This window comes from Vidua macroura, chromosome 24 (assembly GCF_024509145.1).
Source record: "Vidua macroura isolate BioBank_ID:100142 chromosome 24, ASM2450914v1, whole genome shotgun sequence".
Classification (NCBI taxonomy): Eukaryota; Metazoa; Chordata; class Aves; order Passeriformes; family Viduidae; genus Vidua; species Vidua macroura.
Window position 1 is genome coordinate 6227802 of NC_071594.1, and position 25472 is coordinate 6253273.

Genomic DNA, 25472 nt, shown 5'->3' on the forward strand with positions numbered 1-25472 from the left:
GAAGGGGCCGGCCGGGGGCGGGCGGTGCGGAGCGGAGCGGGCGGTGCGCGATGGGGTCCCGCCGCCCGCGGGCCTGACCCGCCGGCCCGGCATGGCGGGCATCATCAAGAAGCAGATCTTGAAGCACCTCTCCCGGTGAGGCGCCCGCTCCTCTTCCTCCTTCTCCTCCTCATCCTGCTCATTCTCCTCATCCTCCTCCCGGGGGGCTGCGGGGGGCGAGGGCCCGGGCCTGGCGGTTTGGGGAGCTGCCGGGCCCGGGGGGGCTGAGGGCCCGATCGGGTGTGGAGCCGCCGGGCCGGAGGGGGTGTCCGAGGCTCTGGGGGTGTCCGAGGGTCTGGGCACTGTGGTGTCCGGGGGCAGCGGGCCCAGCCCGCCCGGAGTGGCCCTGCCGCCCCTCCCCGGGGTCAGAGCCGTCCGAGCCCGGCTTTGTGCCGGTGCCGGTGCCCAGCGCGGCCCGGCGGTGCCGGCCCTGGGCCGCGGCAGTGGAAGTTCGGGAGGCGAGAGGGGAACGCGAGCAGCCCCGGGGTGACACCGGCTCTCGGGGGGGTGTTGGCGTTGTACTCCGTCGTTTTCAGTGAAGTTCATCCGAGGGGCGTTGGGGAGAATCGGGTGCTCCCGGCGTGAGGCTCTGCCGGGAAATGCAGCTGCGGCCGCGGCTGCTCGGGGCGGGCCCTGGGCACATAGCGGTGCCTCAGTTTCCCTTCACGGCGAGAAAAGAGCTGTGTGTATTATCCCATTGGCTGCGGGCACGACCTCGCTCTGCATCGCTGCGGGATCAGAGGAGCGTGAACAGAAAGGTGCCGTGCCTGTGAGGGTGCAGGTGAGGCCACAGCACTGCACAGCGCTTGTCCTCTGCCTTCTGAGCCGGTCCTGCTGCTGGACACGCTCAGGTGCACAGTGAGGGGCCTGAAGTGACCTGTGTGGGCTGCGTGGGCTCAGTGCTGCTGTGATGCACGAATCCCAGCCCTCTGAGGTGGATGCTGAGGGTGTCTGGAGCCCCAGACCATCCCCACACCCCCTGAGTGGGCAGTGCAGGGTCTGGCTTGGAGTCACCAATTGCTCCATGCCCCGGCTCTCTCGGCACTGTCCCGAAGGAGTGATGGAGCTGCTCCTGGGGCTGCTCTGGGTGCTGGTTTAAATGGATTTCTGACGTCCCAAGCTTCCGAGCTTTCTGTCTTCTTCACCTCACACAGGTGTGTTGTGGTCAGTGCAGATTCAGCCTCCTGGTGCAGAGGCACTGAAGTATTTTATAGCACGGAGAGGTGGGTGAGAGCAGTTCTTGACAGAAGGTAAAACAGAGCTGGGTGTTATCCTGGGTGCTGTTCTCATGGACAATTCTCTTTCTTTACATAAATAATTTTCTGTAAAGCACCAGTTCTGCTGGTGCTTTTGCTTAATTTTGTATATCGGTCTCTCCTTACCACTGTTACAGCATATTCTTACCCAAAGTGCCCCTTTTTTCCCTCTGATTGGGCCAGTTCTTAGTCTTAACCTGTGTATCCTTTGGGTGGTTCCAAGGAGAACAAGGAGTCCCAAAACATTCAGCATCTCTGCCTGTTTTCCTGCTAGCTGGACTTTGTTGTTTGGGTGATTGATCTGATTCTGCCCCTCACTTGAACAAGGATTGTGGATCTTTGCAGAAATGCAATTTGAACCCAGTTTAATGGTGTATAAAAAAGATTTTTTTTTTTTTTTTTGGTTTCAGTTTTGTTTCCTCCAAATACCTCATCTTCACCCTCCCTTTGGGTTTTCTTTCAGCCACGCTCGTTTGCCTGGAAGAATTTTGCTACTGAATCATTAATCTGCCTTTATATTCTGCTCACATTTGCATATGAAATATATGAAATGTTCTTTTTGTTGTGTCTCCACTCGGAGTCCTTTTTGCACGGGGGTGTGTTTTTTTGTCACTCTTCTATGTGGAAATTTGCAAGAAAGCGGTCAGGAGAGGCAGCTGGATCAGGGAAATGTGAATGAGGTGTTTCACCTGACTGTTCCTGTGATCCCACATCACATGAGTGATGGTGGTCACGGCAGGGATCAGTACAGCCGGGCTTTACCCAGTTGTGAAGGTATTTGAGAAGGCTCAGCCTTGTGTTGTGCTTCAGCAGCTTAAATTCCTAGAGCAGGAGAACCTAAAAACTTGCGGAGCTTTCGCCATCTGTGCCTTTCACTCCTTTGTCCTATATTTAGCTTGGAGAAAAGCAAACAGATTAGGTGGTTTCAGTTCTTGCTGCTTCCAGGCAGGCACAGGGCTGCAGTACTGGGGAGTGGTTGGAGCCCAACATCAGGGACTCCCCAAGAGCTGCATGGCATCAGCTGCTGGCTCTGAGCATGGTTGTGCTCCCCAGCCTGTAATTATCCATGGAAGCACATCTAATGCTTTAAAATAAAATCAGTGAGCTGCCTTTACCTCTTCCTGGCCTTATTGGAAAGGAGCTTCTTCTCGTTGTCATTTTTTGGTTTCAACCAGTGTTGGCGTAGCCGCAGCAGATCCGTGTTCTCAGGGTGTGACAAAGGCCCTGTTTATCCACAAGCCCAACTTCGTGTGCCGCTTTGGGATTTGAGTTCTCAGCACTGCAGTGGGAATCCTTGCCAAAATGGCTTTTATTTCATTTCCTTGGAGAGGTTTATCCCCTGCTGCCTGTAACAGCTGCTTCGTGACGATTTGGGACACGTGTTGAAGCTTGTGAGCTTGTGGAGTAACAAGCACACCAGACATGGCTTCCAGAGGAAATGCAACGTGCAGTCCTGCTGGGAAGAAATAAAAGCTGGTGTCAGCAGAGGAGCAGCTGGACTGGGGTTTGGGAGCAGGTCTGAACACAGGAGGAGGAGACCACAAATGTGTCTTACTGTGACAGGGACCCCAGAGAACTGCAGCTGAGGAGTAACTGTGGGAACCTCTGAGAGTAGGGTGAAAAGGGAGCAGAGGAGAAATGAGAGAGGAGTTAACAACAGCAGAGGTGTTACCAGAGAGGAAAACCTGTGTGGAAAAACAAGACCTGTTTGCAGAGGAGAGTGCCGAGCATGTGTCGCTGGTGCAGGCAGATGTGTAACAGATGTGCAGCACAGAAATGAGTGGATAGCAGATTGTGAATTTGGCAAACTGTCCTCAGCACAGGATGGAGCCACCTTTTCAGGTAAGTGAGATAGGATTTAGAAACAAAATTTAAAATACTGTTAGAGAACAGAGCAGGGGAGCAGCATGTGCAGGGTGCAGCACTGAGGTGCTTATCGGGACAGGTCAGGTACTCAGCCAGGAGAAACAGCACCGTGTAGCTCCTTATAAATGGTGCTGCACCTCACTGGAGGAATGGAGGAGTGCCTCTCCATTCCAGGGATTAGGCCTTGCATCCCTTTTTCCAGGTGAGGTTGCCTTGACTCCTGCCCTCTGTCATTCGCAGGGTGAGTGAAGAGACCAGGGAGGCTCATGGTGTAGCTGTAGTTTGTTCTAGACCCATTTGGCAGCAGGGACACGTGGGTGTGGCACCGTGTGCTGAGCTGGGAGCGCGTGGGCTCCTGGGGGCTGTTGTTTCCTAGCTTGGATGTGAGCATCTCAGAATCCCTTCCTGACCCTGAAGATGCCTTTGGCATTACCCCTTCCACGCAGTTGTGCTGCTTCTGTGCCAACACAAGGAGCTGAGAGCTGGCTCCCCGACCCAGCACTGCGCTGTGTGCGAGCCCTGCCTGTTCTGCAGCTGGCCTTGGGGCTGTCTGGGGCTCCTTGCTCAGGTCTGTGACTCCCCCCTGTCCATCCCCACCATCAGACACCTGCACTCAGGCTGAGGCAGGGCAGAGAAAGGCCTTTACAGCTGTGGTCATCCTGCCAGGGGGTGAGAGTCTCCCTGGGGTCAGGATGGCAGGAATTGGATGTGCTATCTCAAGAGGACCCATCCCTCTCTTCAGAAAAGGTGGGCAGATGAGATAGAGCATTTCTTCCCCCAGGAAGATGGGATTTGTTCTGTGCCATTCAGGAATCGTTGGGATGGGCTCTGTGGCTTGCACCAGGCAAATCAGGCCATGTCACCAGCTCTGCCTTTGCCCAGCACAGGAGTGTGGGGAATTCCCTGAGTCTAAAGAAAGCTTCCCTCCCTCAGCTTAGATCTCTTGCTCAAAAGCTGCAGTCTGGGCGCTGCTATAAGAGAACAGACCCTGAATTCCTGCTCTCTTTGCCTCTCCCTTGCCCTGAAGTGTTTTGCAGCATCGCTGCGTGCTCGAGCACTGCGCTGCAGCTGTGCCCTTGCTGCAGTCACAGGGTGGCACATGCAGCTTGTGAGGGCTGTGGGACACCCTTGGAGTCAGGAAAAACTACCACCAATAAGAGAGATTTCCTTACTACCAACCCTCCAGGCTTTTCCCAGTTTCCTGACCTTGATTATAAATTACCTGGAAGCAATTTAGCAAGCATGGTGGGTAAGGAGGAAAGCAAAGAAACCACATCTGGGAATGGCCTGAAGAAGCTACAGAATCTCAAGTGATTTAGGCAGCAAAACCTCTGACCAGCTTTGCAATTCTGGCTTTAGCTGCTTGAATATCTTCCTTTGGCGATCAGGGAAATTTCTGTGATGATCTCTAAGATGATCATTTGCCTAAAATAGCTGTTGCAGCAATGGGAAGTACATGAAACCACAGAGCTGCCAGCTGTTAAATGCTGATAGAAACCATTGCTTTTCCATCTGCACAGCGTCCTGTTCCTGCAGTTCAGCACGTGCTTTTAGTCCAGGTGATGGTTCCTTTGGTGCCCCAGTGCCCAGGCTGGATCCAGAGCATGAAGCAGTTTGTGGCAGGACTTTATGAGGCAGTTTATGAGGAAGGAGCTCTGCCAGGTCCCAGCAGCTGCTGCTGGTGCAGCACCAAACACGTGGTGATGAGCTTGTCTCTAAGTTCCTAAATGCTGTGCCCAGCAAAGCATGTAAGGCTGGATGTAAACCCTTTACTCAGTGTTTGAATTTGGAAAGATCTTGTTTTCCCAGTACACTTTGATGGCTTCTTTTACTCTTAAAAATTCGAATATAGCGGAATTATTGATGGCAAGGCAGAACCCCAAGCTATTATAGGTAAAGTAACACACATCTGCCTTTTCTTTGTTCAAGACAGGGTGGGAAAAAGGAGTGGGCCCAGACAGGACATGGCATTTTCCCTTCACAGAGTCTGAAGTCTTCCCTTGCAAAGTCATGGTGGCTGTGCTGCACTTTGCTGGGAGAACCAAGCGATCAGTTTTATGGAGCTGCTGGGTGCAAAGTGTTTCCAACCACTTCTCCTTGGCTCCAGACACGTGTGTGCCATTTCTGGAATGCTAAATAGACTCCTGTTGCAGCAGAGGCAAATTACACTTGAGTAGCTCAGGAGGAAAATGTGGCCAGAGCTCCTTCATTTCAGCTCTGGGCCTGCAGAGCCCTGCACTGACCCTGTGGAACCTCTCCAGAGTCCTTCAGCCTCACTGATGGAAAGGGGCTCTTGTTTCTTATTTCTCCTGGACTCCCTGAGCCCTTGCTCCCCTGCAGCTGCTCAGTTGAGTCAGAATTAGGTAATAACCGGTTTGTTTCTGCACACTGAAGACTAAAATGATTTCAGCATGAAGAAGTGGAGCTTTGGACTAGTGCTTGTATTTATTAGGTTTCTTTCTAGTTTTCTTTCCTCTGTTATTTGCTTGAGGATTAGACTTGGGAAATTCCCTGGCGAGTGATGAGGGTTTGCATTCCGGATTTGTTGAGAGCATGGGGCAGCTGGCATTTAAACTTTACTGAGTGTCCAGGCGAGGAGCTGGAAATAGCAACGGGAAGGTGGAGTTCAGCCCCTGGCAGAGACCCGGCCTCTTCTCCTCTCAGCTGAGTTCCTGGTTTGCTTTCCAGGGCTCCCAGCACCCAGTGAGGTGCTGGTGGGTGTGGAGCAAGGTGTCTCAGCGTTCAGAATGCTCTAGAGAAATATTTGTTGAGACAAGAAAGTGCCCTTGGTGCCAAGGGAGGCTGCAGCCTTCGGGGAGGAGCGAGCTGGAATTCTGCTCTGTGTCATGGTTCTGTCTGATCTGCTTGGAAATGCTGATTTTTCTCCCTACGAGTTTAACTCTGAATTGAATTCTTAAGCCTTCCCTAGCCTCGTTGTAACACAGAGGTAACACAGAGCCAAGACAACTGATGACTTATCAGGATGTTTTGTGTTTGGCTTCGGGTGGCTGAGAGGCCCAGCCTTTCACTCAGTGCAGCTGAAGCCTGGAAAAACAGAAAGCTGATAATGGAAAGCCACCAGCAGTGGCACGAGTGTACAGGGACACCAGATGTGCCTAAATCCACCCTGATAAGGAGCATGGGATGGGCGGGCACCTCGTTATGTGGAAACTGTTTGCCCTGTAACCCAAGCAGGGTGAATTTCTCAGGTCCACTGTCCACTTGGGAAGGAGTTACTGCCTCCCAGGATATCTGGGGTACACAGAGCTGTGCACAGGCGATGAGATGATTGTAAATGTGCTGCTTTCTGTCTTAACAATTGGGCTGTTTGGTGTTGATGGGATTCCCTTAAACTCTAAATGGCTTTGTGCAAAGAGGGTGTGATACCAACTCCATCTCATGCTGCAATAATTAGTCCCATCCTCTGCTAATTCAGTGAGTTTCTCTTCCTCCTGTGCAAGTCTGCAGAGCAGCTCTGTGCCCACTCTCAGACAGAGTGGTCCCTGCTAAAATGGCTTTTCTTCCTGAAAAAGCTTTTAGTTCTTCCCGTGTGTCTTTGAGGCAGCTATTTTTTCCCTTTCTACAGAAGTTTTGATCACTTGCCCAGTTTTATTTCCTCCAAAATTATTTTTAAGTTCATCCTCAGTCATGTGTGCTGCACTTAAAGTTTCTGCTGCTGCCTTCCTTGAGAGCAGCCCTGATTTGGAAAGTCACTGACCTTTCCTTTTAGCAGTTGTGAACCTTTTGTTCTAGTAAACATTCTATATGGCTTCTGAGATAAGAGGTTTTAATTTGAGGTGAAATGTCATATCACAGAGATTTTTGGATTGCAGAAGATATTCATTCCCAAGGAAGATGGAAATCCCACTAAATGCTCTGTCTGAAACCAGACCAGGCAACACTTGAAAAGACTTTTAGGAAGAAGCAAATCAGTGTTGGTCAGAATACAGTTGTTTGGTTTTTTTTTTCCCGTGTCCAATTCCTGTCATAATTGATTACATTATATATTTGTATTCCAAATCAAAGCAGAAAATCCTCATCTCTTCCCTTGCTGTGACCCTTGTGGAGGCAGAACCCCCAGTGGTTCCTGGGCTGGTTCCCCACTGATCAGTTCCTCTTTTCTGCCTTACCTGTGTTTGGAGGGACTTTCCAGCTGCTCCCTGCAGCTGTGGCTGGTGTCACAAGCCACGCACTTCTTTCTGCCAAGAGATTTTGCTTGCCATTAAGCAAAATCAAGGTCACTGATGTACAGCTAATTACTTCTCCCACAAAATAGCCATAGTGACAAAGGTATTAATAGAAATGCTCGTGTGGAGCTGGGGGTGGTGGCTGTGTACAGCAGCCAGTGATGGCTGCAGGACTGCAGGGAGAGGGCTGAGGCAGAAACTGAGTATTTGAGAAGAAGGTTCCTGATCCATGTGGCAGCAGGGTGATGAGACAGGGATCTGAGGAGAAGTTTTATGATTTCAGATGTCTTCTGACATTATCTGTCCATGCATTTGCTCAGTTGGAGACAGTGTGGCGAGACAGCTACAAATGTGAACATAAATTTATTTATGATTCTAGCCTGGCTTTGGGCCAGCAGTCAGATTTACCCAAATTCCTCTTGCAATCAGTGGGTTTGTGGCCTCTGGATATGCAGGCTGAGGAATTGGGCAGTTGTTTTCAGTAGTGACATCATGTTTTGATATATAGTCAAGCTGATGATTGAGCAAATAGATTTTCAGGGTTGACTTTTGTCAGGGTAATCCCAGCAGGCTCAAAAGGAGTGCTGCCCTGTGAGTTTACTGGCTCAGAGCTCTGCTTGACTTCTGATGGAGCTGCAAAAAAAAAACAAAAAAAAACAAAAAAAAGTGCAAATATGCTCTGGTGTCAGTTTTCCCAATAGCCACCATTTTCATTCAGTTTTCCCTAAGCCAGCAGCCTGTGCTGCCAAGGAGGTTGCTGTGGGTGAGTGTGAATGGAGGGAGCCTGCCAGCAAACATCTGACACGTTCTGCTCTCACTGCTTTTCCTCCCCTGGCACTGACCAAAGCAGAGACCTGGCACCTGTGAGCTCTGTGTTCTCAGGAACTCTCACCTGAGGCCTCCTGTAAGCCCTGTGTGACATGTGGGTGGTGAAGTGCCTCAAGTGTGGAGATTATTCCAGTGGAAAGTCTGGGATTCCTGTACAGGGCAGCAGCTGAAAGCAAGGTTTGACAATGGGCAACATACCCTGAGAAATGTGGGCCCTGGTTTAAAAGAAAGAATCTGTTTCCATTTGAGATTTATTTTTTTCCCCAGAATCTCCAGCTTCTGTTGTCCCATCATGGGTGGGGTCTGTAAGCTCTGCTTTGGGGGTGGAATGGCACATTTTGGTGCATGGAATGCCTCGTGAAAAGATTCTTTATTGGAGCCTGGTAGCACTGGAGGTGGGCTTGGTACCTGCTCAGCAGGATCTCTGCAGCCTTTCCCTGGAGATGGTGATAAAGAGTTGCTTGGTTTGGCTGGATCAAGTTTCATACCTCACTCTAGACTGTGTCCTGTTTCACAGCTTTAGTTCTTCCACAGTGTGCTGGTATTTTTGATACACCTACACACTAAAGGAAAGTGATGCCCTGGTTCAGACATGTGCTTGTGTTGCCTATAATCAAAAGAAAAAAAAAAACCCTTGTATTAGAATAGTAAAGTAAAAAACAGACCTTTTTTTGGAAGCTTCCAGGTGTCCTGGTGGTGCTGGGAACACCCAGAATTCAATTTCTGCAATTTTATAGTGCTAATTAATTAGGATATCTAACAGGTACATCCTGTAGGAGATTCTGTTGCCCCAGTAACCTACCCCTGGGTCAGCCCCTTGGAGTTGGTCCAAGGGGTTCTCTACCCCACTTCTTATTATGCCTTATTGTAGGTCCCCTCCTTGGAATAAGACTAAACAATATTTCAGGAATGTGTTTAGAAGGTCAGCTTATTGTTCTAAAATCTAGGGGAAAAGGATAGGAAAACTACTGGAGCTACAGCCATGCATTAGCAATCCACAAAGCTACAAATACATGAAAAATATATAAAAAGCTTAAGCATCATTCCCCCCCCCCCCTTTTAGAAACTTGACAATATAGAATTATAGGCAACACTTGTACTTTTCCTCTGCATTAGCAGCTGAAAGCAGCTTCCCCTCTGAGCTCTCTTATCCTGGGATGAGGCTCCCAGCCCAAGGATGATCCTTCAGTGCAGGTGTGAGAAAGCTCAGCCAGTGGGGGCTGATCACTGCCCACACCAGCTTTTGAGCTTAAGTGCTGGGTATTACCTACCTGTCCGTGTTGTGTTTGGTTTATTCTTAGCATCCAATCCCAGGCAGACACGGTGACATCAGCTTTCAGCAGAGCTGGATCTCTGACACAACACAAGGGCGCTCCTGGGTTGCCTCTGCAGGTGTTTGCTCTAATTTTCAGCCATGTCTGGGTTTGTGGGTGCTCACAGCAGGACTCCAGGCCCAAATCAAATGGATTCTCAGTGCTCCCTGCCAGTGGAGCAGCTGTTGGAACACAGTCTGCAATTTTCAGTTTCTTGGTGCTGATGCTGAGAAGCCGGGTTAACCTCAGCCACCTCCCTGGGCGTGTTCAAACAAGAAGCCTTTGGTTAAAGGGAGTGACGAGTTTGAAGGGAATGTGCGGCCTGGCAGGTGGTGTAAACTTGGTGTGAGCTGTCAGCGTGTCCCTTGGGCTCAGGGCAGGGTGGGGACAGCAGGGCACAGGAGCTGTCTGCAGGGGAAGAGCAGCAGTGGGCAAAGTCACAGCTGAGTGCTGCCCTCCCCTTCCAGCACTGCTACATCAACAGCACAGGGTTGACACCAACATCTCAACACATCTGTCAGACTTTCTCTTCCAACAAAATGTTTGCTTTGGAAAGGTCCTTTTGCCCCTGGAAGCCCTGGGCTGATGGCTCAGCTGCTGCTCCAGTGCCTCAGCCAGGTTTGTGCTACACCCCGAGCTCCTACTGCGGCTGCAGCAGCTGCATCCTGGCAGTGTGGCTCTGGTTCCTCCTCTCCTGCTGGAGCTGTGGCTGTTGCAGAAGCCCCTCGTGCCTCTCCCAGAGCAGTGCCCACACTGTGGGTGCAGGGGCAGAGAGGGAATGGGAGCCTGCTCCTGCTTAGGCTGACAATAGGGGCTTTCTTTCCATCCCGCCTTCTGCAGCACTGTACAGAATGACAATTAGCATTGGCATGGAGGAATGTGTGAAATAAGCCCTGGATTCAGTGGTGGGAAAGTTGTCTGGCAGGAACTCTTCAAGTTTGAATCCAGTGATGTCAGAGTGCAGCCCCCTGCTCCCGTGGGGGCAGCTCCTGCACAGGAGAGAGGTTTGATGGAGGCAGGAGGGGATCTGCTGCCACAGAGGGGTTCTCTGACGTGGAGAAGTGTTGCTAACACTTGTACAGCCTCTGTGATCTGCTGCCCTCTGAACTGGCTCCGCCGGTTCCTTAGGGGCCACTCTGGTTTTGATGAAGTCAGAGGCTTTTTCACAGCAGGATCCTCTGCTCTTGAGCAGTCCTGCTGCTAGTGTTTCATCCATGACACTGGAATCTCGGGCACGGGAGGGATGTGAAGGGCTGCACACAGGGGAGGTGAAACACTGGCAGCCCTGGGGAGGAGGAATTTCAAGCAGAGAAAAGAGAAGAGGGAGCTGGGGCAGTCTCTGGGAGGGGAGCTGCTGTTTGGCCCTGCAATGGTGGTGTTAAAAAGAGACAGCTACAAAAGTCGTTCATTAATGACCTTTTGCTTTCCTGGGTGAAAAGAATCTAGAGAATTAAACCTTCCCCTGCTGACACGGCAATTCTGGGGGCAGTAAAACTGCTGAGCTGTTGAAGTTTGGCTTTGGTTTTCTTTGGTTTTGTCCTAGGGCAGTTTTGCTGGTTTCCATGATCCAGAGCTTTAGAAGGAAATTTTCAGTTTCTCAAACCTGAATTTAGTATAAAACAAAAAAATATCCTCCAAATGTCAAAGTGTAGAAATGTTTTGTTTTTTTCTGGAGCAACCAACTTGCCTTGGGTTTAAAAATGTCAGAAAGGGTTTAACAAAACACCAAACAAACTCTGGTATTAAAATAGCTCTGAAATGCTCCTGCAGTCTCAGCAGCTTTGCTGGGGGCTGTTTGTGAGTTTCCTCTTTCTTCCCTTGTAGGTTTACCAAGAATCTCTCTCCAGACAAAATCAACCTGAGCACGCTGAAAGGTCAGGGGCAGCTGACCAACCTGGAGCTGGATGAGGAGGTGCTGCAGAATGTGCTGGAACTGCCCACCTGGCTCGCCATCACCCGGGTCTACTGCAACAAGGCCTCCATCAGGGTGAGCAGAGGCAACTTCAGATGGATGAAGTTATCCATTTACAGGCAGAATCGCTGAGGTTGTGCATAGTCTTGCACTTTGCACACTGAACTCTTACAAATTCTTCCTCCTTGTGCTTTTTTAGAGCAAAAAAAAAAAGTGGTTTTTTAGTTGTTATAAGCTGCCAGGTTGTTTAATTGCACGTGGTACCAACCACTGTTGCATTACATGAACTCAGAAGTTTTAAGGACATCAAAGAGACTTTCTATAAAAGAAATATGATTCTACTCTGCTAAGTGACAGTAAAAATGAGCTTGTCTTACTCATCTGATGTGCTCTGTTTTTAGAGTCAGATCTGCTCAGTTTAGTAACAAACATTTGTTCTCCCTCCTACAAGAACTGCAGAGTGAACGTTGCTGTATGAAAATAAAATGGAGCTTTTTGGTTTGTGCACAGTCTTCAAAAGAGTTGTGTGACTTCCAATAGCAGCAGCAGTTAGTTGTAAACTCTTAAAGGCCAGGAATGTTCCCCACAGCAGAATTTGACCTGCAGAATATCTGTTACTCCTGATGATATATGAGACCCAAAAGCTCAGCTGGGTTTGTAGATCTCGTGTCTGGAATGTCTTTTCCCTTGTCTGTGTCTCTGTTTGACCTCGATACAGTGAGACATTGAAGATATTTCTCAGAGAAATGGGGCTCAAAGTTTGGGCTGAGAAGGTTTCCTGCAATTTCTGAAACTTTCCAATGCAAAGATCACTCTGATAACCTCAACTTTATTATTTCAGATCCAGTGGACAAAGCTGAAAACACACCCAATCTGCCTGGTAATGTTGCCTCTCTTGTCTTCTTTCCCTCCTTTCTCCATTTTTCCTTCCTTCTTCTTTTCTTCCTTTTCTTCCTCACTCTCTTTAATCTCTTCTGCTTGAGAAAAATTCTGGAGAGGGAAACCATCAAGTGCTCAAATTTTCCTCCAGGCCCTTAGCACATAGTGCCAGGAGTACCCTCCTGTGAATCCCTCATTTCACTGCAGGATGGAGCCAGGTGGGCTCTCAGGGAAGTCCAGGGCAGCCCTGTGCCTGTTTTTTGTTGGTTGTTTTCCCACTCCTGGGGTTTCAGGTTACCCACTGACACTGATGGTGTGAGAGCTTTAACACATGAGACTCTTGGAGCGTTGAGATTCCAGAGTTGGTTGTCCCTGCCCTGGAATCCCACCCCGGGGCTGGTGGGCTGGGCTTGAGGCTTGGTGTGGTGTTCATGGCTCCCACGTTGTGTCTCTGCAGTACCTGGACAAGGTGGAGGTGGAGATGAGGACGTGTGAGGAGCCTCGGCCGCCCAATGGACAGTCCCCCATCGCCCTTGCTGCCGGACAGAGGTCAGACCCTGAGCCCTGCAGCTTCTCCCTGCCCTCCTGCTGGGGTGTGGGGGCTGCTGTTCTCCTTGATTCACCACTGGCCTCCCTGCTCTCGGGTTTAAGTGCCTTTGGTGTTGCTTATAAACCTCTCTGCGTGAGCCTTGCCTCTGCCAGGCCTCTCGTCGTGACATGGGGGGATCTTCTCTTTGCAGTGAATATGGCTTTGCTGAGAAGGTCGTGGAGGGGATGTTTATTGTTGTTAATTCCATCACCATCAAGATTCACTCCAAGGCCTTTCACGCTTCTTTTGAGCTGTGGCAGCTCCAGGGCTACAGTGTCAACCCCAACTGGCAGCAGAGTGACCTGCGCCTCACCCGCATCACGGACCCGCAGAGGGGAGAGGTGAGGCCTTGGTTTTCTACTGGGATCACAGAAGAAAAGTGTGGTGAATTATTTTTCCTTGTTCCATTTCATGTCTTCTGAGTGTTTTTGGGTTTTTTTTTTTTTTTTTGAATCCTCGAAGTTGTGAAAATCTCAGCATTTTTTTCCTGGTTTTCTCCTTCTGGGCAGGTTCTGACGTTCAAGGAGCTCACCTGGCAGACCCTGCGGATAGAGGCAGATGCCACGGAAAATGGTGATCAGGATCCTATCACCACTCCTCTGAGACTCATCACCAACCAGGGCAGGATCCAGATCTCTCTCAAGAGAAGGGTGAGAGTTTCCTCCATGCTTTGCAGGATGTGGTCTCACTGCCTGGTGCAGAGATGATGAATATTTCTCCCCACAGTCCTCAACAGCCCTTCTCTCCCTTCAGAAATGTTGAGCCCAAACTGATGTATCTCTCCATGTTTTCTGTCAGAGACAGCTGTGTTCTTACCAAATGTCAAAGCAGTTTTTTTTCCCAGGGGAGGACCTCATGGATGGAGTGAATTTTTCAATCTGTTCAAACACCCTAAGGAGAGCTGTCATCTCCTTACTGGGAGCTGAAAGCCTGGCAGCCTGATTTTTAGCTGTCAGTGGAAATGTGATGATTAAAAAAAAAAAAAAAAATTAAACAGTGAGCAATTTGCCTCCTAAAGAGGAGGTGGCTTTGACTGCTCCCCATCTGAGAGGAGGTGCTGTGGATATGCACCAGATAACATCTCTCAGAGGAGTTTCACAGCAGCCTCCCTTCTTTCTGCCTCTGTGTTTTAGAAAGGCTCTGTGTCTGTGGAGGCACTTTTTGAAGTCCCTAACTCCTTCCTTGGTGTTTCAGACCAAAGATTGCAACGTGGTGGCCTCCAAGCTGATGTTTCTGCTGGATGACCTGCTCTGGGTGCTGACGGACTCTCAGCTGAAGGCAATGATGAAATATGCTGAGTCTCTGAGTGAAGCCATGGAGAAATCTGCTCAGCAGAGGAAAAGCCTGGCACCAGAGTCTGTGCAGGTGAGCGAGTTTGGATGTTGGTCTGCCAGGGAAAAGGGCAGTTTCTGTTTGTGTGGCATCTGGCCCATATTCACAGCATTTTCCTTGATGGGAACTCAGGTCAGTGTCATGTGGACTGTGGGCTGCTGTGGGGTAATGAGGTGACCAAATGAGTGGGATTCATTGCCAATAAAATATTGAATAATAAATGATAATAATGAATAATGAATTTCCAAGTCAAGGATGAGGGAAGAGGAATATTTCTGCTGGAGTTAGAAGCTCCAGGGAAGCAGGGATGCACATACAGTGCAGTGAGGTTGCACAGGAGGGATGGGGAATACTTGGCTCTTTTTGCCCAGGAATCTTAAAACACCTTCCAAGAGAAGTGCATGCAGCTGGCAGAGTCACAGGCAAAGGGTTTTGTTCATGAGAGCACAGGAGAGGATCCAGATCCTGGGAGCCCCAGTTCAATCCTATAAACTGATGCCTTAGAGGCTGGAAGATTTCCATGAGTTGGTTGCTTGCATTATAACCTCTGTGTTTTCCCTCTCTCCGAGTTCTCACTGAGCTTGCCCCTCTCCCACAGATCACTCCCCCTGCTCCCAGTGCCCAGCAGTCCTGGGCTCAGCCCTTTGGAGCCGGCCCCAACGCCAGCAGCATCGGGCAGTACTTCGACAAGCACGACATGAAGGAATCCTCCTACCACCTGCTCATCTCCCGCCTGGACCTGCACATCTGCGACGACAGCCACGCCCGGGAGTCAGGTCAGGAGGAAGGAAAACAGCAGCAGGGGGAGAAACAGCAGCTGAGGCAGTGATTTTTTGGCTGGAAGAGGGTTGGGAAGGCACTGGGGTTTTGCAGTTTGGGATTTGAGTTTCCAGGCCTGGTTCTTACCATATAAACTGTTGATTCGGGTGTTCTTCTCCTTGCCTAGGACAAGATTTTGGTGCAGATTCCTAAAGATGGTACCCTAATCCTGGCTGTGGTGTCAGTTAATCAGCGGGGGCAATCAGAGCAATGTGGTTCTGAATTCTCCTGGATCAGGGCTCAGATTGCAGAGCTGACCATGGGTTCCTCTGCTCTGTTCCTCACAGGTGCTCTGAAGCACGGGATGCTGGGTGGAGCCATCCAGCTGACCTTCAGGAGGATGGCTTTTGATTATTATCCTTTCCACAGGGCAGGTAGGGAGCCTGTGGGCTCGCAGCCTGAGGAGGGGGGGTAAAAAAGGAGTTTAAAGAACTCTTCTATGATTGTAGGCTGGACTAGAAGAAAGAAGCCACATTTTTACAGCCAGGATGTTTGCTTTTCTGCAGGAGATGCCTGCAAGCACTGGGTGAGGTACAGTGAAGCAATGGAGACTCGGGGACAGTGGGCAAAAAAGTTGGTCAGTGAATTTCAAAGCAAGATGGAGAAGCTTTATGAAGAAACAGACCCTGTGTTTGCCAGGACTCCACTTTCTCCTTTCAAAAGGAAACCAGGTAAAGGTATTTGATAAAACCAGTGAAGCAGGAGGTGGTACCAATTTTGCCTCATCCAGCAAAATCTTCAGTTGCCTGTCCTCAGCTGAGCAGGCTGATTTGTTGGTGCAGGAATGTGTAGCACTCTAAAAATCATGAATGTAATGGCAAAGGAAAGTGGCTGGGAGGGCACTGCAGCAAGGATGGACAGGCTGCAGTGGATTATTGTTGGGTTTCTCTGTAAGATACAAGGATGAAATTACATACTTAAGACTTGACTTAGGAATGTGTTCTCTTGCCACAGAACAGACTCACCTTTCACAGTGTTCTTCCTTCAAAAGTCCTGAGTGTTTCTCCTGCCCAGCTGTGTTCATCCATTTCTAATTCTGGGGCTGTTAGTTCTGCACAGTAAGCACAGAGGTGTTGGTACTGATGGTGCAAAGAAGGTGACTAAAACCCTGTCTGTCCCCACAGACCCTCCCCAGAGTCCCCAGAAGAGCCCCCCAGAGAAGGGCCGGGCTCCCCCCACGAGTCTCCCGCGGCTGCGGCACCCGCCCTGGCACCGGCTGCGCTCCAGCTGCGTGGTGGTGCGGGTGGATGACCTGGATGTGCACCAGGTAGGGACCTCAGCACTGTCTGCAGATGGCAGTGGCACTTCTAAAAAGGAAATTATGTGATTTGATATGTGATTCAATATACGATTAAAAGAATCATGCAAATCCTACGACATCCGAAACGCTGCCCGGAGAATCTAAATGCTGTTATGATGTTGTCTGTAAAACTTTAAAGCCAAGAGTGAACTGCTGATAGTTTTCATGCTCAGAGGGGACTGCATAACCACGGGTTTCTGCCCTCTGTTCCTATCTAAGCTTACACCAAGCATTAGGCAGGCCCAGTGTAAAACATTTCATGCCTTTGAGAAGTCAGTGAGGATATGGATTTTTGACAGAGGAGGCATAAGTCACACCTCAGGCTTTCTGCCCTGGATCAGGCCCTGTATCCATGTGCCTTGTATCCATCCAAGAGCTGGTTTTACTCTTTGCAGCACCAGATACTATGATGGACTTGCCAACGTGCTGCTGATCTTGCAGACAGCTGTAACAGATTTCTGTTCTGTTTGCTCATGTCACCTAATTCTGCTTGTCACAGCTCTTACTGGCAGTGACAGGAGGCACAAAGAACTAAATTCCCTCAAAGGAGGGGAGTTGGCAATATCAGCAGGTAGAAGAAAATTATGGTTTTGCTTAAAAGCAGTGTATGTTTGATGTGTAAATGAGGCAGATTGAATACAGGCAACTGTGAGGTCACTGGGGCACTTGGGTTTGCCAAGTCTGAGTTCTGCACCACTGCATTTCATTCTGTTTTCAGGTCTCTACAGCTGGGCAGCAAAGTAAGAAACCCTCCACCTTGCTTTCCTGTAGCAGAAAAATCTTCAAACTCCCTGACCAGGTCTCTGCAATCCATATTGAATTCACAGAATATTACTTCCCAGACAATCAGGACTTTCCAGGTAATACATCAAGGTTAGCACCTTCTTTCACAAGTTTCTTAAAGAGTCATCAATGGTCTGGATGTGTTAACCCTGTTAGATATCCTCTGTCCATTGTTGTTTAGTTTCCTGATGTTTGCCATGCTATTTTTTTTTTTTTTTTGCCTGTGGGGAGGTGGGATGGAGTTTGTGCACCGTGTGGAAGCAGAGCTGTGCTTGCAGGAAGGAATTGCAGCAGCTGCTGTTTGCCCAGTTCCTGGGGTTCAGCCTTACTGAGAGCCCTGGAGCAGGGCCATGGGGTGCTCTGGGTGCTGTCCCAATGGGTCACCTCATTCCTCTGGGTGCACCACAGCTGCTCCCCATCCGAGATGTGTCTCCCAGGGGTGGTGAAACCCCTGCACTGGTGCTGTCAGTGCAGCTTCTGCACTGAGCTGCAGAGCACCCCAGGGGCCTTTCCTGCTATCGTTAATCTGTTTCCTTCTAGTTCCATGCCCAAACCTGTACATGCAGCTGAACGGCCTGATGCTCACCCTGGACACACCAAGTGTGCTCTGGATAAACCTCTTCTGCCTGGATCTGTGTCGCAGCCTGGAGCAGTTCAAAGCCATCTACAAGCTGGAGGACTCAGGCAAGCGGGATGAGCACGTGGATGTCCGGCTGGATGGCTTCAGGCTGAAGGTACCATTCTTCTCCTTCCTTTCCCAGTGGTCAGTGTTCTCTCTGTGAAAGGAACATGAGACCAGGACATGGCTGGAGTGCATAACGAGGAGACAAACCCGCTGCCTTCCTCTGATTTCGCTCTGTCTGCTACTTGTGTTGGTTTAGTTTGGTCTGTGGGCAGTAAAGCTGGTGCTGGAGTTCTCATCCAGAATAAACCTCTGCTATTCCTTTCTCACCTTTCCTCCCCCTGCAGCTCAGCATCCCCGTGGATAAGAAAGTCACGGACCACCGGGACCGGCCGCGGGCCCTGTGTGTTTGCATGTCAGAGGTGACAGCCACCAACACCCGCCACACTCCCTCCTGCAGCTGCCAGGACCTCCAGAGCCTCTTCCGTAAATTCGCGGGGTCGGAGTTCTTCCACTCCAGCTACGCCGAGTTCCCCCGGGCGCAGGGCAGATTCGGCCTCCTGCACACCCTGTTCCTGCGCCACGCCTACCAGGTGGATGACAGGCCACAGAAGCACCCAGGCTTTCCCCAGCTGCCTCACAAAACCTCTGCCTCTGAGGATCTGTGGTCTGTGAATTTCAATGAGCTCTCCCTGGGCTTTGAGGGGGCCGAAAGCTCCAAGGGCAGAGCCCTTAGCTTTATTGACCCTTTCCCCCTTTCCATATGGGCCTGCCTGCCCAAGAGGTGGGGGCAAGCTCAGATAGCTAAACGACAGGAACTGGCCACCTCTGAGGTGAAAATCAAGCCTTCTGCCAGCTTTAGCAACCACTCCAAGAACGAGAACCTCTCCAGAGAACACGGTGTTTGTCAAAGATCAAAGACTGACCAGGATCTGAAGAATATCTATAGGGCTCCAGACACGATGGACGTCTTGGGAGAATCTGACTGTGAAGTTGATGATGGAGTAGACAGTAAAGAGCTGGAAGCCTCTGCTGATATCCACGTGCTCATGTCCTCCTCTGTCCATGTCAAAGTTCGGCTCAACCACTACCAGTACTTGGTGCTGCTCAGGATGAAGGAAGTTCTGCAAACACTACAGGAGCAGCTGGCTCAAGATACCCAGGAAATGACTGGGTCTCCTTTAGATCCCATGTCTGCTTGTGTGGGAGTTATGTTCCACAGTGCTGAGGTGGCCCTGCTCATGACCCCTGCTCCAGGGTCTGTGGTGGAACCCAGGTCCCTGGACTCGGACACAACCAGCCTGATCGAGTCCGAGCTCTCACCCTCAGACAGCAAGGAGGGGCTGGCAGCTGAAGAGAAGGAGCTGAAATCAGAGAGCAGTTCGGAGAAGGGCTTAGGCAGCACCTCAGAGCTCCCAGAGGACAGTGGGATCCAGGACACTGGTGCCAGTGTCCAGCTGGAGAGGCTCCCGAGGTCCGCGAGCGACGGAGCCCTGACTGCAGCTCCCCGCGGTAAGGGCGCAGAGGAGAAAGGCTTGATAGAGGAAGCACACGAAGCTGTGGAAGCCCTGGTTGCAGAAAGACCAGCAGAGACCAGCAGCCACCCTCAGAGCCCCCCTGCTCTCCCTTCCAGCCCAGCCTCGGACACGCAGCCCTCGGGCAGAGGCGGCGGCGCCCTCAATGGCCAGGCAGAGCTCATCCCGCTGCGGAACATCGAGGTGGAGCTCTCCAGTGCACTGCACATCACCAAGGACGCCACGAAGGAAGCTCTGCACGCCACCATGGACCTCACCAAGGAGGCCATGTCCCTCACCAAGGATGCCCTGAGCCTGAGCAGGGACAAGATGACCTCCACCATGCAGAGGATGCTGTCCCTGCCCCCGGCCAGGTGAGCAGCCCAGGCTCCTGAACTGCAGGAGGGGGAGACAGAGCTACTCCCTTTCTGTCCATTGTGTCTGGACTGGAGATGGGTTAAGTGTTCATCTCTTGGGGCTGTTCTGAGGATGCTGAAGTCTGACTTGCAAGTGGTCAGAGACCAGCCCAACACTCAGATGCTATCTGCAGGCTCAGCTGCCTGCCTTTATCACTGTTTTTTGTTGGGTTTTTCTGTAGGGATTCTGTGCCCAAAGCAGAGGAGGGAGCAGTGACCCCAGGCGGGGCGGGCAGCGGCCGGATGCGTTTCTTCTCCATGAAGAGGACCTCATCCCAGCATTCCTTTGACACCACATCCGTGGATGGGAGTGGCCCCGAGGATGGGCTGTCCGTGGACAGTGATGGCAGCGATGGCTTCGTGATGCTCACAGACTCTGGTAAAGCCCTTGGCTTTTGCTCTCCCCACCCTCATCTCACAGGGGTGATGCTTTGTGCCACAGGCAGCTCATCCTGTGTTCCTATGGAATCACTTTTGCTGCTCCTTGTTTTTGAAGGTCTTAAGGAGTTGCCTCACAGTGGCTCTGTCTGCTTTTGTAGGTGCCTTTTCTTTGAGATGAGGAGGGTAGATCAGTGTGGGGTGACCCTGCACGTCCCAGTGGTGTCCTGAGGGCTGTAGGGGCTGTGACGTGCTGGTGGTGGGTGGTACAGAGCATTTAGGAAGGGCTGGTTGGATACTGGGTACTCTGGACATCTTTCATTTCAACCCTGTGTTGCTCAAGCTCATGTGAGAAGCTGGAGAGAGATGGATCTCCAGGGGATGGTACCTCCAGAGAGGCCAGAGATTCAGGCAGATGCTGATGTCAGGACTTGCAGAAAAAGAAATGGAATTGAGTTGTTGTTACTTCCATTTCAGAACCCAGCCTGGACCCTCTTCCTTCAGGGCAGCTTCCCCAGGCCCACAATGACACGGGCAGCAGAAGCAGCCTGGTGGCAGAGGACGAGGGTGGAGTGTCCCCCGAGGTGAACAGCTCCTCGTCCCAGAGTGAAGACCCCAGTCTGCAGCTGGTCAGTGCCTGGCACTGGGATTCTGTCCCTGAGGGGCTCTGGAAGTGTTTGCTGTAACCAATGAGCTCTTGGTGGTCATTTCAGGTATCTGTCCTCGTGCTGAAGATGAATGATGTGAACTGTGCAATAGAGGTACAAGGAGATGATTTGTCTGTGGCTTTACAAGTGATGAACGTGGTTCCAGAGCAGCTGAACAACGTTGGCATGTGGCAGTTCCTGCGTGGCTACGTGGGTAAGATGCTGCTCTGGGACCCAGCTGCATTGTTAGAACTGGCTTTCATACCAGACTCCCTCAGGGAATATTCCATTAACTGGGGCCTCAGTGTTTGGGGTGGTTAGGATTGAACACAGCTCATGTGTGAGGGTTCAGATCTGGCACCTGAAAGATGTTTCCAAAGTGCCTGCATAGTCAGGCTCTGTGGTGCCTAGTAATCATTGATTGGGATTCTTTAAATTGCTGAGGATGCATGAAATGAATTAAAAGAGTGAATAAAGCTGTCTAGGGAAACCATGAAGTTATTCCTGATCTGAGAAAAATGCTTTTGGGTCTACAGTACTTCCCCTAAATTTGAATTAAAAAAAAAACAAAAACAAACCAAACCTTAAAACAATCAACTATATCCCCCCAACACCCCAAAAAATGTAACCCTAACAAAACCAAAAGGGGCACCAAACCTGAAGTGGAAGCGTGAGCAGTTCCCAGGCTGTTGATCCTGCCTTTCCCTGTCCTGCCAGTGGCCACGGTGGAGCCAAGGGATGAGGAAAAGCTGGTCAGCTCTGGAAAGTGAACCAGGGCAGTGGGTCAGCTGTGGAGGCAGAGTTGGGACTCTGTGGAGGGCAGCTGGGACAGTTCTGGGGGGGCAGAGTTGGGGCAGCTCTGGAGAGTGAGTGGGGCACTGGGCCAGGTCCTGCACATGCAAAACAGGGGCCAGTTTTAAATTGTGGTGAGAGAGGGATGTGCCTGGCACCTCAAATGGTCCAGCTCCAGTGCCAGTTCAGTGATGTGGGCTCTTAGTCCTTTGAAATTGGGATTTCTCATGTGAGGGGTGATATCAGACCGAGGTCACTTGGCTGCTTTTGGACTGAAATGGGCTTTCCACAGTGCCCTTTCTGAGCTGATATCCGATCACTGGCCCCGTTGTGCAGCGAGATCTCTCTGCCCCAGCTCTAGGAGAGCCAGGTGTGGAGAAGGCTGCGAGCCCCGAGCCCAGGCAGCCCCATCCCGAGGTGTGCCTGCGCCTGGAGTCGGGGCCGAGCGCGGCCGCCCGCTCGCCGCTGGCCGAGCGCAACGGCTTCCTGCAGGTGCTGCTCCACAGCCACTCCAGCGAGCTCTGCACGTCCTGCCTCACCAGCCTGGGACCCTTCCTCGAGGATGAAATCATCCCAGAGGTCATCCCCATGGAGATAGAGGTGGTGGATGCCAAAATCACGTTGAAGGTGAGAGGTTCCCCCCAGGGCAGAGCTCACTTGCAGGATTGCACTTGGGAAGGGACGCTGTGGGAATGCTGGGGGCCTCTGTAGAGCTTCTCTTCTCCTGAGACTGTTTGGTTTTGCTTCTAAAAGCTGCCCTAGGGATGAATAAAGAACATAAGGGATGTGTGTGCCTGTACACCCTGTACATAAAGCCAGGCCTTTCCCTAGGGCGGAGGCACCCCCGTGAGTCTGGCGGTGCTGCTGGTCAGGAGCGCTGCTCCTGAGGAGGCTGCAGGCAAGGGAAGTTCTTTCAGGAGCTGTCCCAGCTGCTCATCCCTTCTCTGCTTCATGTTCCTCCAGGATGACAGCCCCCCAGTGTACCCCACCTCCCCTGGCCCTGTCCCCATCACCTTGGCAATGGATCACATCGTGGTGAGGCGCAGGGATGACGGCGTCTTCTATCTCACAGGTGAGTTACAAACTGGTTTTATTGTCCCTCTGCACCCCCAGCCTGTGCTGGGGGAGACTGGGATGTGATGGTTGCTACTGGGAAGGATGGGCTCTGAGGTGGGAGCAGTCCCTGTGTGTGTTTCCTGCTGTGGGAGCAGTCCCTGCCTCTGTTCCCTGCTGTGAGAATTTGTGTCTGGTGTTTCCTTAAGCACGCACAGACGGGCTCCATTATCACCTTTTAGTTTCTCCATTTTAAAAGGGGAAAGAGAATTTTATTTCCCTGTGTAACAAGAGGGTGGGAAAAAAAAAAGGAAAGAAATTAATTAAAGTTATTTTTTTCTTCTGAGAGCCCTGTTGTGTGAATGTCCATACCTGAGTGGGCTCTGTTGCTTTCCAGCTTCCCCGGGGAAGGACTCAGTGAAGCAGGAAAAACCTGTGTCAGTCCCTGAGGAGCAGAAGGCCCCAGCAGAGTCTGCCTCACCAGCCCCAGCAGCAGGAGCACGTGGGCTGCAGGTGAGTCACTGCTGCCTGGGCAACAGAGAGCTGGAAATTCTCTTTTGCCTTCCTGTGTTTGCAGTCCTGGGCAGGTGTGGTGAGCTGCAGGAAGAGAGTGCCCCGAGGAGCAGCCTGTGCCTCCTCCCATGAGTGTTTTGAGGAGTGAGGGCACCTTGCCCAGCATGAACTCACTTGTTCCCTTTCAGAATCTGCTTGGGGATTGTTTTCTGATTGGCTCCATCTTCCCCGTGTCCAGTTCCTTGTTAGAAAAACAGGAATCGAGAGGTTCCCAAAAAGAGAAGTTGTGTCAGTGTGGTTGTGTCTCACTGTGTAATTCACCCCAAAAGCTCCTGCTTTGGTTTTCCTTGGAGCAGCTCACTGTGTACCTTGAAGACTCCTGCCTTGTTCTCTGCTTGTCTCTTGTAGCTCAAGCAAGTGCCAGAGTTGCAGAGGGAGCTCCAGACCATGAAACTGGCCCTGGCAGAAGCCAACATGGACAAGGCTCGCCTTCTGCAGGAGATCAGGAAGTACAACCCCCTGTTCCAGCTCTGACCCTGCCAGGGACAGGGGACCAGCACCAGCAGGGCAGGTTTGGTCATTTCACTGCCAAACGGGTCCAACTCCAGCACTGAAACCAGCTGTGACTGCAGAGACTGGGCAGAGGGAGGGAGGGAGGGAGGGGCCTGGCTGGGACAAATGGGAGGAATGAGGAGGAGTTTGCTCTGTTCTGGCCTGGGAGTGCTGCACTGAGCCAGGGCATGGTCAGCCCATGAACACCAGGTCAGATGCAGGGGGGACACCCCATGTCTCCTCATCTGTGGGTGGCTTTCAGCCTCCAGCTTTTGTGGTGACACCTGGAGATGGTCCATGCTGGGGTTTCTGCTGCTTTCACCTCTCCTTGTTGTGTTCTTGCCCAGCTGTGCTCGCCAGGGGCCACGGCAGGAGCGGGGCAGTCACTTCAGCACCTGGGCAGTGACAGGACAGGGGTGGCAGAAAGGTCAGGGCTCTGCTGGGAGAGCAGGGCTGCTGTCACTGGAAACAGGGATGGGATTCCCACTGTGGAGCGAGGGCACAGAGCTCACTATTCCCACAAGAACAGGGTCAAGATAGTACAGAAATTCCTTCAGATTCCCTTTCCCACCAGTAATTCCTTGTGTAGAGATGGATGCAGTGTATGAGACTTAGTCCAGTTCATTCCCACTTAATCCCACAATGTTTGGCTTTATTGGTGCAGGAATTAATTCCTTACAAGGCACTGTTTAAACTTTACTATCAAAGAATGGGGTGAGGGAAGTTGGTTCAGTCTCAGCAGGGGATGAGGGGATGACCTGGGTGTTTTTTGGGATGCACCTTTTCCTCAGAGCTTTGTGTGCCCGAGTTCCCCAGTGGGGAGGAGGAGGAGCAGCCGTGGCTGCTGAGGAAGGAGCTGTGGGGTTTTCAGCACTGGCTGGAATCTTTCAGCAGGGCTGAGGGGCTGCCTGGGATGGGACCCCAGAACCACGTGCCAGCCCTGATCCCAAAAGGAAGACACTGGAACACACCCGTGTGGAGCAGCTCCCTGTGAGCACTGCTGGGATCTGCCCAGAGCAGAAGCTGGATTTTGTTTCACCAAACCTTTGTGCTGCTCCCTCTGCCTGTGGGGAGCAAGAGCTCTGAGAACTGCTTGCCTGAGGTGGAATGCCACGGCATTCCTGCTTTTTCTTCATTAATTGCTTGGAAATGGGAGGTTTCTCTCTTCTGCTTTTTCAAATTTTCATGACATTTTGTGTGAGTATGGGAAGGGAATGCCAAGGGTTTGCCCAGCCTGTGGGGTCCCACAGCTCCTCCCACGTGTGCAGGCTGAGCACAGCTGGGGCCAGGTTGTTTACAGCAAATTCCTTGCTCCAGCCACTTCAGTCAGTGGGTTTTGTTGAAGGATTCAAGCATTTCCTTTGCTTTGAAGACCCAGTAAAAAGGAGTGTAACCCAAAACCAACACGTGTGGGAGGACAAAACCTCCTGGGTCCCCACAAATTGTAAATATCAAAGTTTACTTTGTGGAGCCTCTTATTTAAGGATTCTTCCTCTGTTCCAGTGAGAGCCCAGGGAGTCCTGCCTGGCACAGGTGCCATGGGAGAGCACGTGGCCTCAGCACCTCTCACAGGGTCAGGAGCAGCTCCCAGGGCCCCTGGAAGGGGACAGGGGGAATGTGCAAGTCTGAACTTGAATTGGAATTTTAGGCAGTATTGCAACTTTGCTGCAGTTTGTTTCCACTGATGCATTTATTGGTTCTATGAACCACGAGCAGAATTAAACTCATTAACCTCCTTCCAGGCTCTGGCCTCTTTTCCTGCTTTTCCCTCCCCCTCTCTTCCCAACGCTGCTGTTTTTTGGGCAGCTCCTGGATTTGGAAGCACAGCTGAACCCTGATTTCAGGTGTTCCAGCTCCCAGCACACATTCCCAGGGAACCAGC

The 25472-nt window shown here is 51.2% G+C and overlaps 1 protein-coding gene across 1 annotated transcript; it reads left to right on the forward strand.

Annotated features, from left to right (window-relative positions):
- The first annotated feature begins 17 nt into the window (after positions 1-17).
- Positions 18-25326, forward strand: BLTP3A (bridge-like lipid transfer protein family member 3A). Its single transcript, XM_053998052.1, has 21 exons — positions 18-135; positions 11314-11476; positions 12243-12281; positions 12738-12829; positions 13021-13210; positions 13379-13519; positions 14064-14234; positions 14800-14977; positions 15308-15394; positions 15527-15691; positions 16145-16287; positions 17039-17180; positions 17644-17837; positions 18073-19613; positions 19838-20034; positions 20511-20662; positions 20747-20894; positions 21828-22099; positions 22436-22544; positions 22923-23038; positions 23447-25326. Exons 1-21 carry the CDS (start codon positions 92-94, stop codon positions 23570-23572), a joined length of 4410 nt encoding a protein of 1469 aa, XP_053854027.1. The 5' UTR covers positions 18-91; the 3' UTR covers positions 23573-25326.
- Positions 25327-25472: the final 146 nt, after the last annotated feature.

What these genes read in the sequence shown, in the direction of transcription:
- BLTP3A (XM_053998052.1), top strand. Translation starts at nt 92, where the DNA reads ATGGCGGGCATCATCAAGAAGCAGATCTTGAAGCACCTCTCCCG. An exon ending in ATGACCTGGATGTGCACCAG is followed by an intron (nt 16,288 to 17,038) that starts GTAGGGACCTCA and finishes TTCTGTTTTCAG; the next exon opens with GTCTCTACAGCTGGGCAGCA. An exon ending in CTGTCCCTGCCCCCGGCCAG is followed by an intron (nt 19,614 to 19,837) that starts GTGAGCAGCCCA and finishes GTTTTTCTGTAG; the next exon opens with GGATTCTGTGCCCAAAGCAG.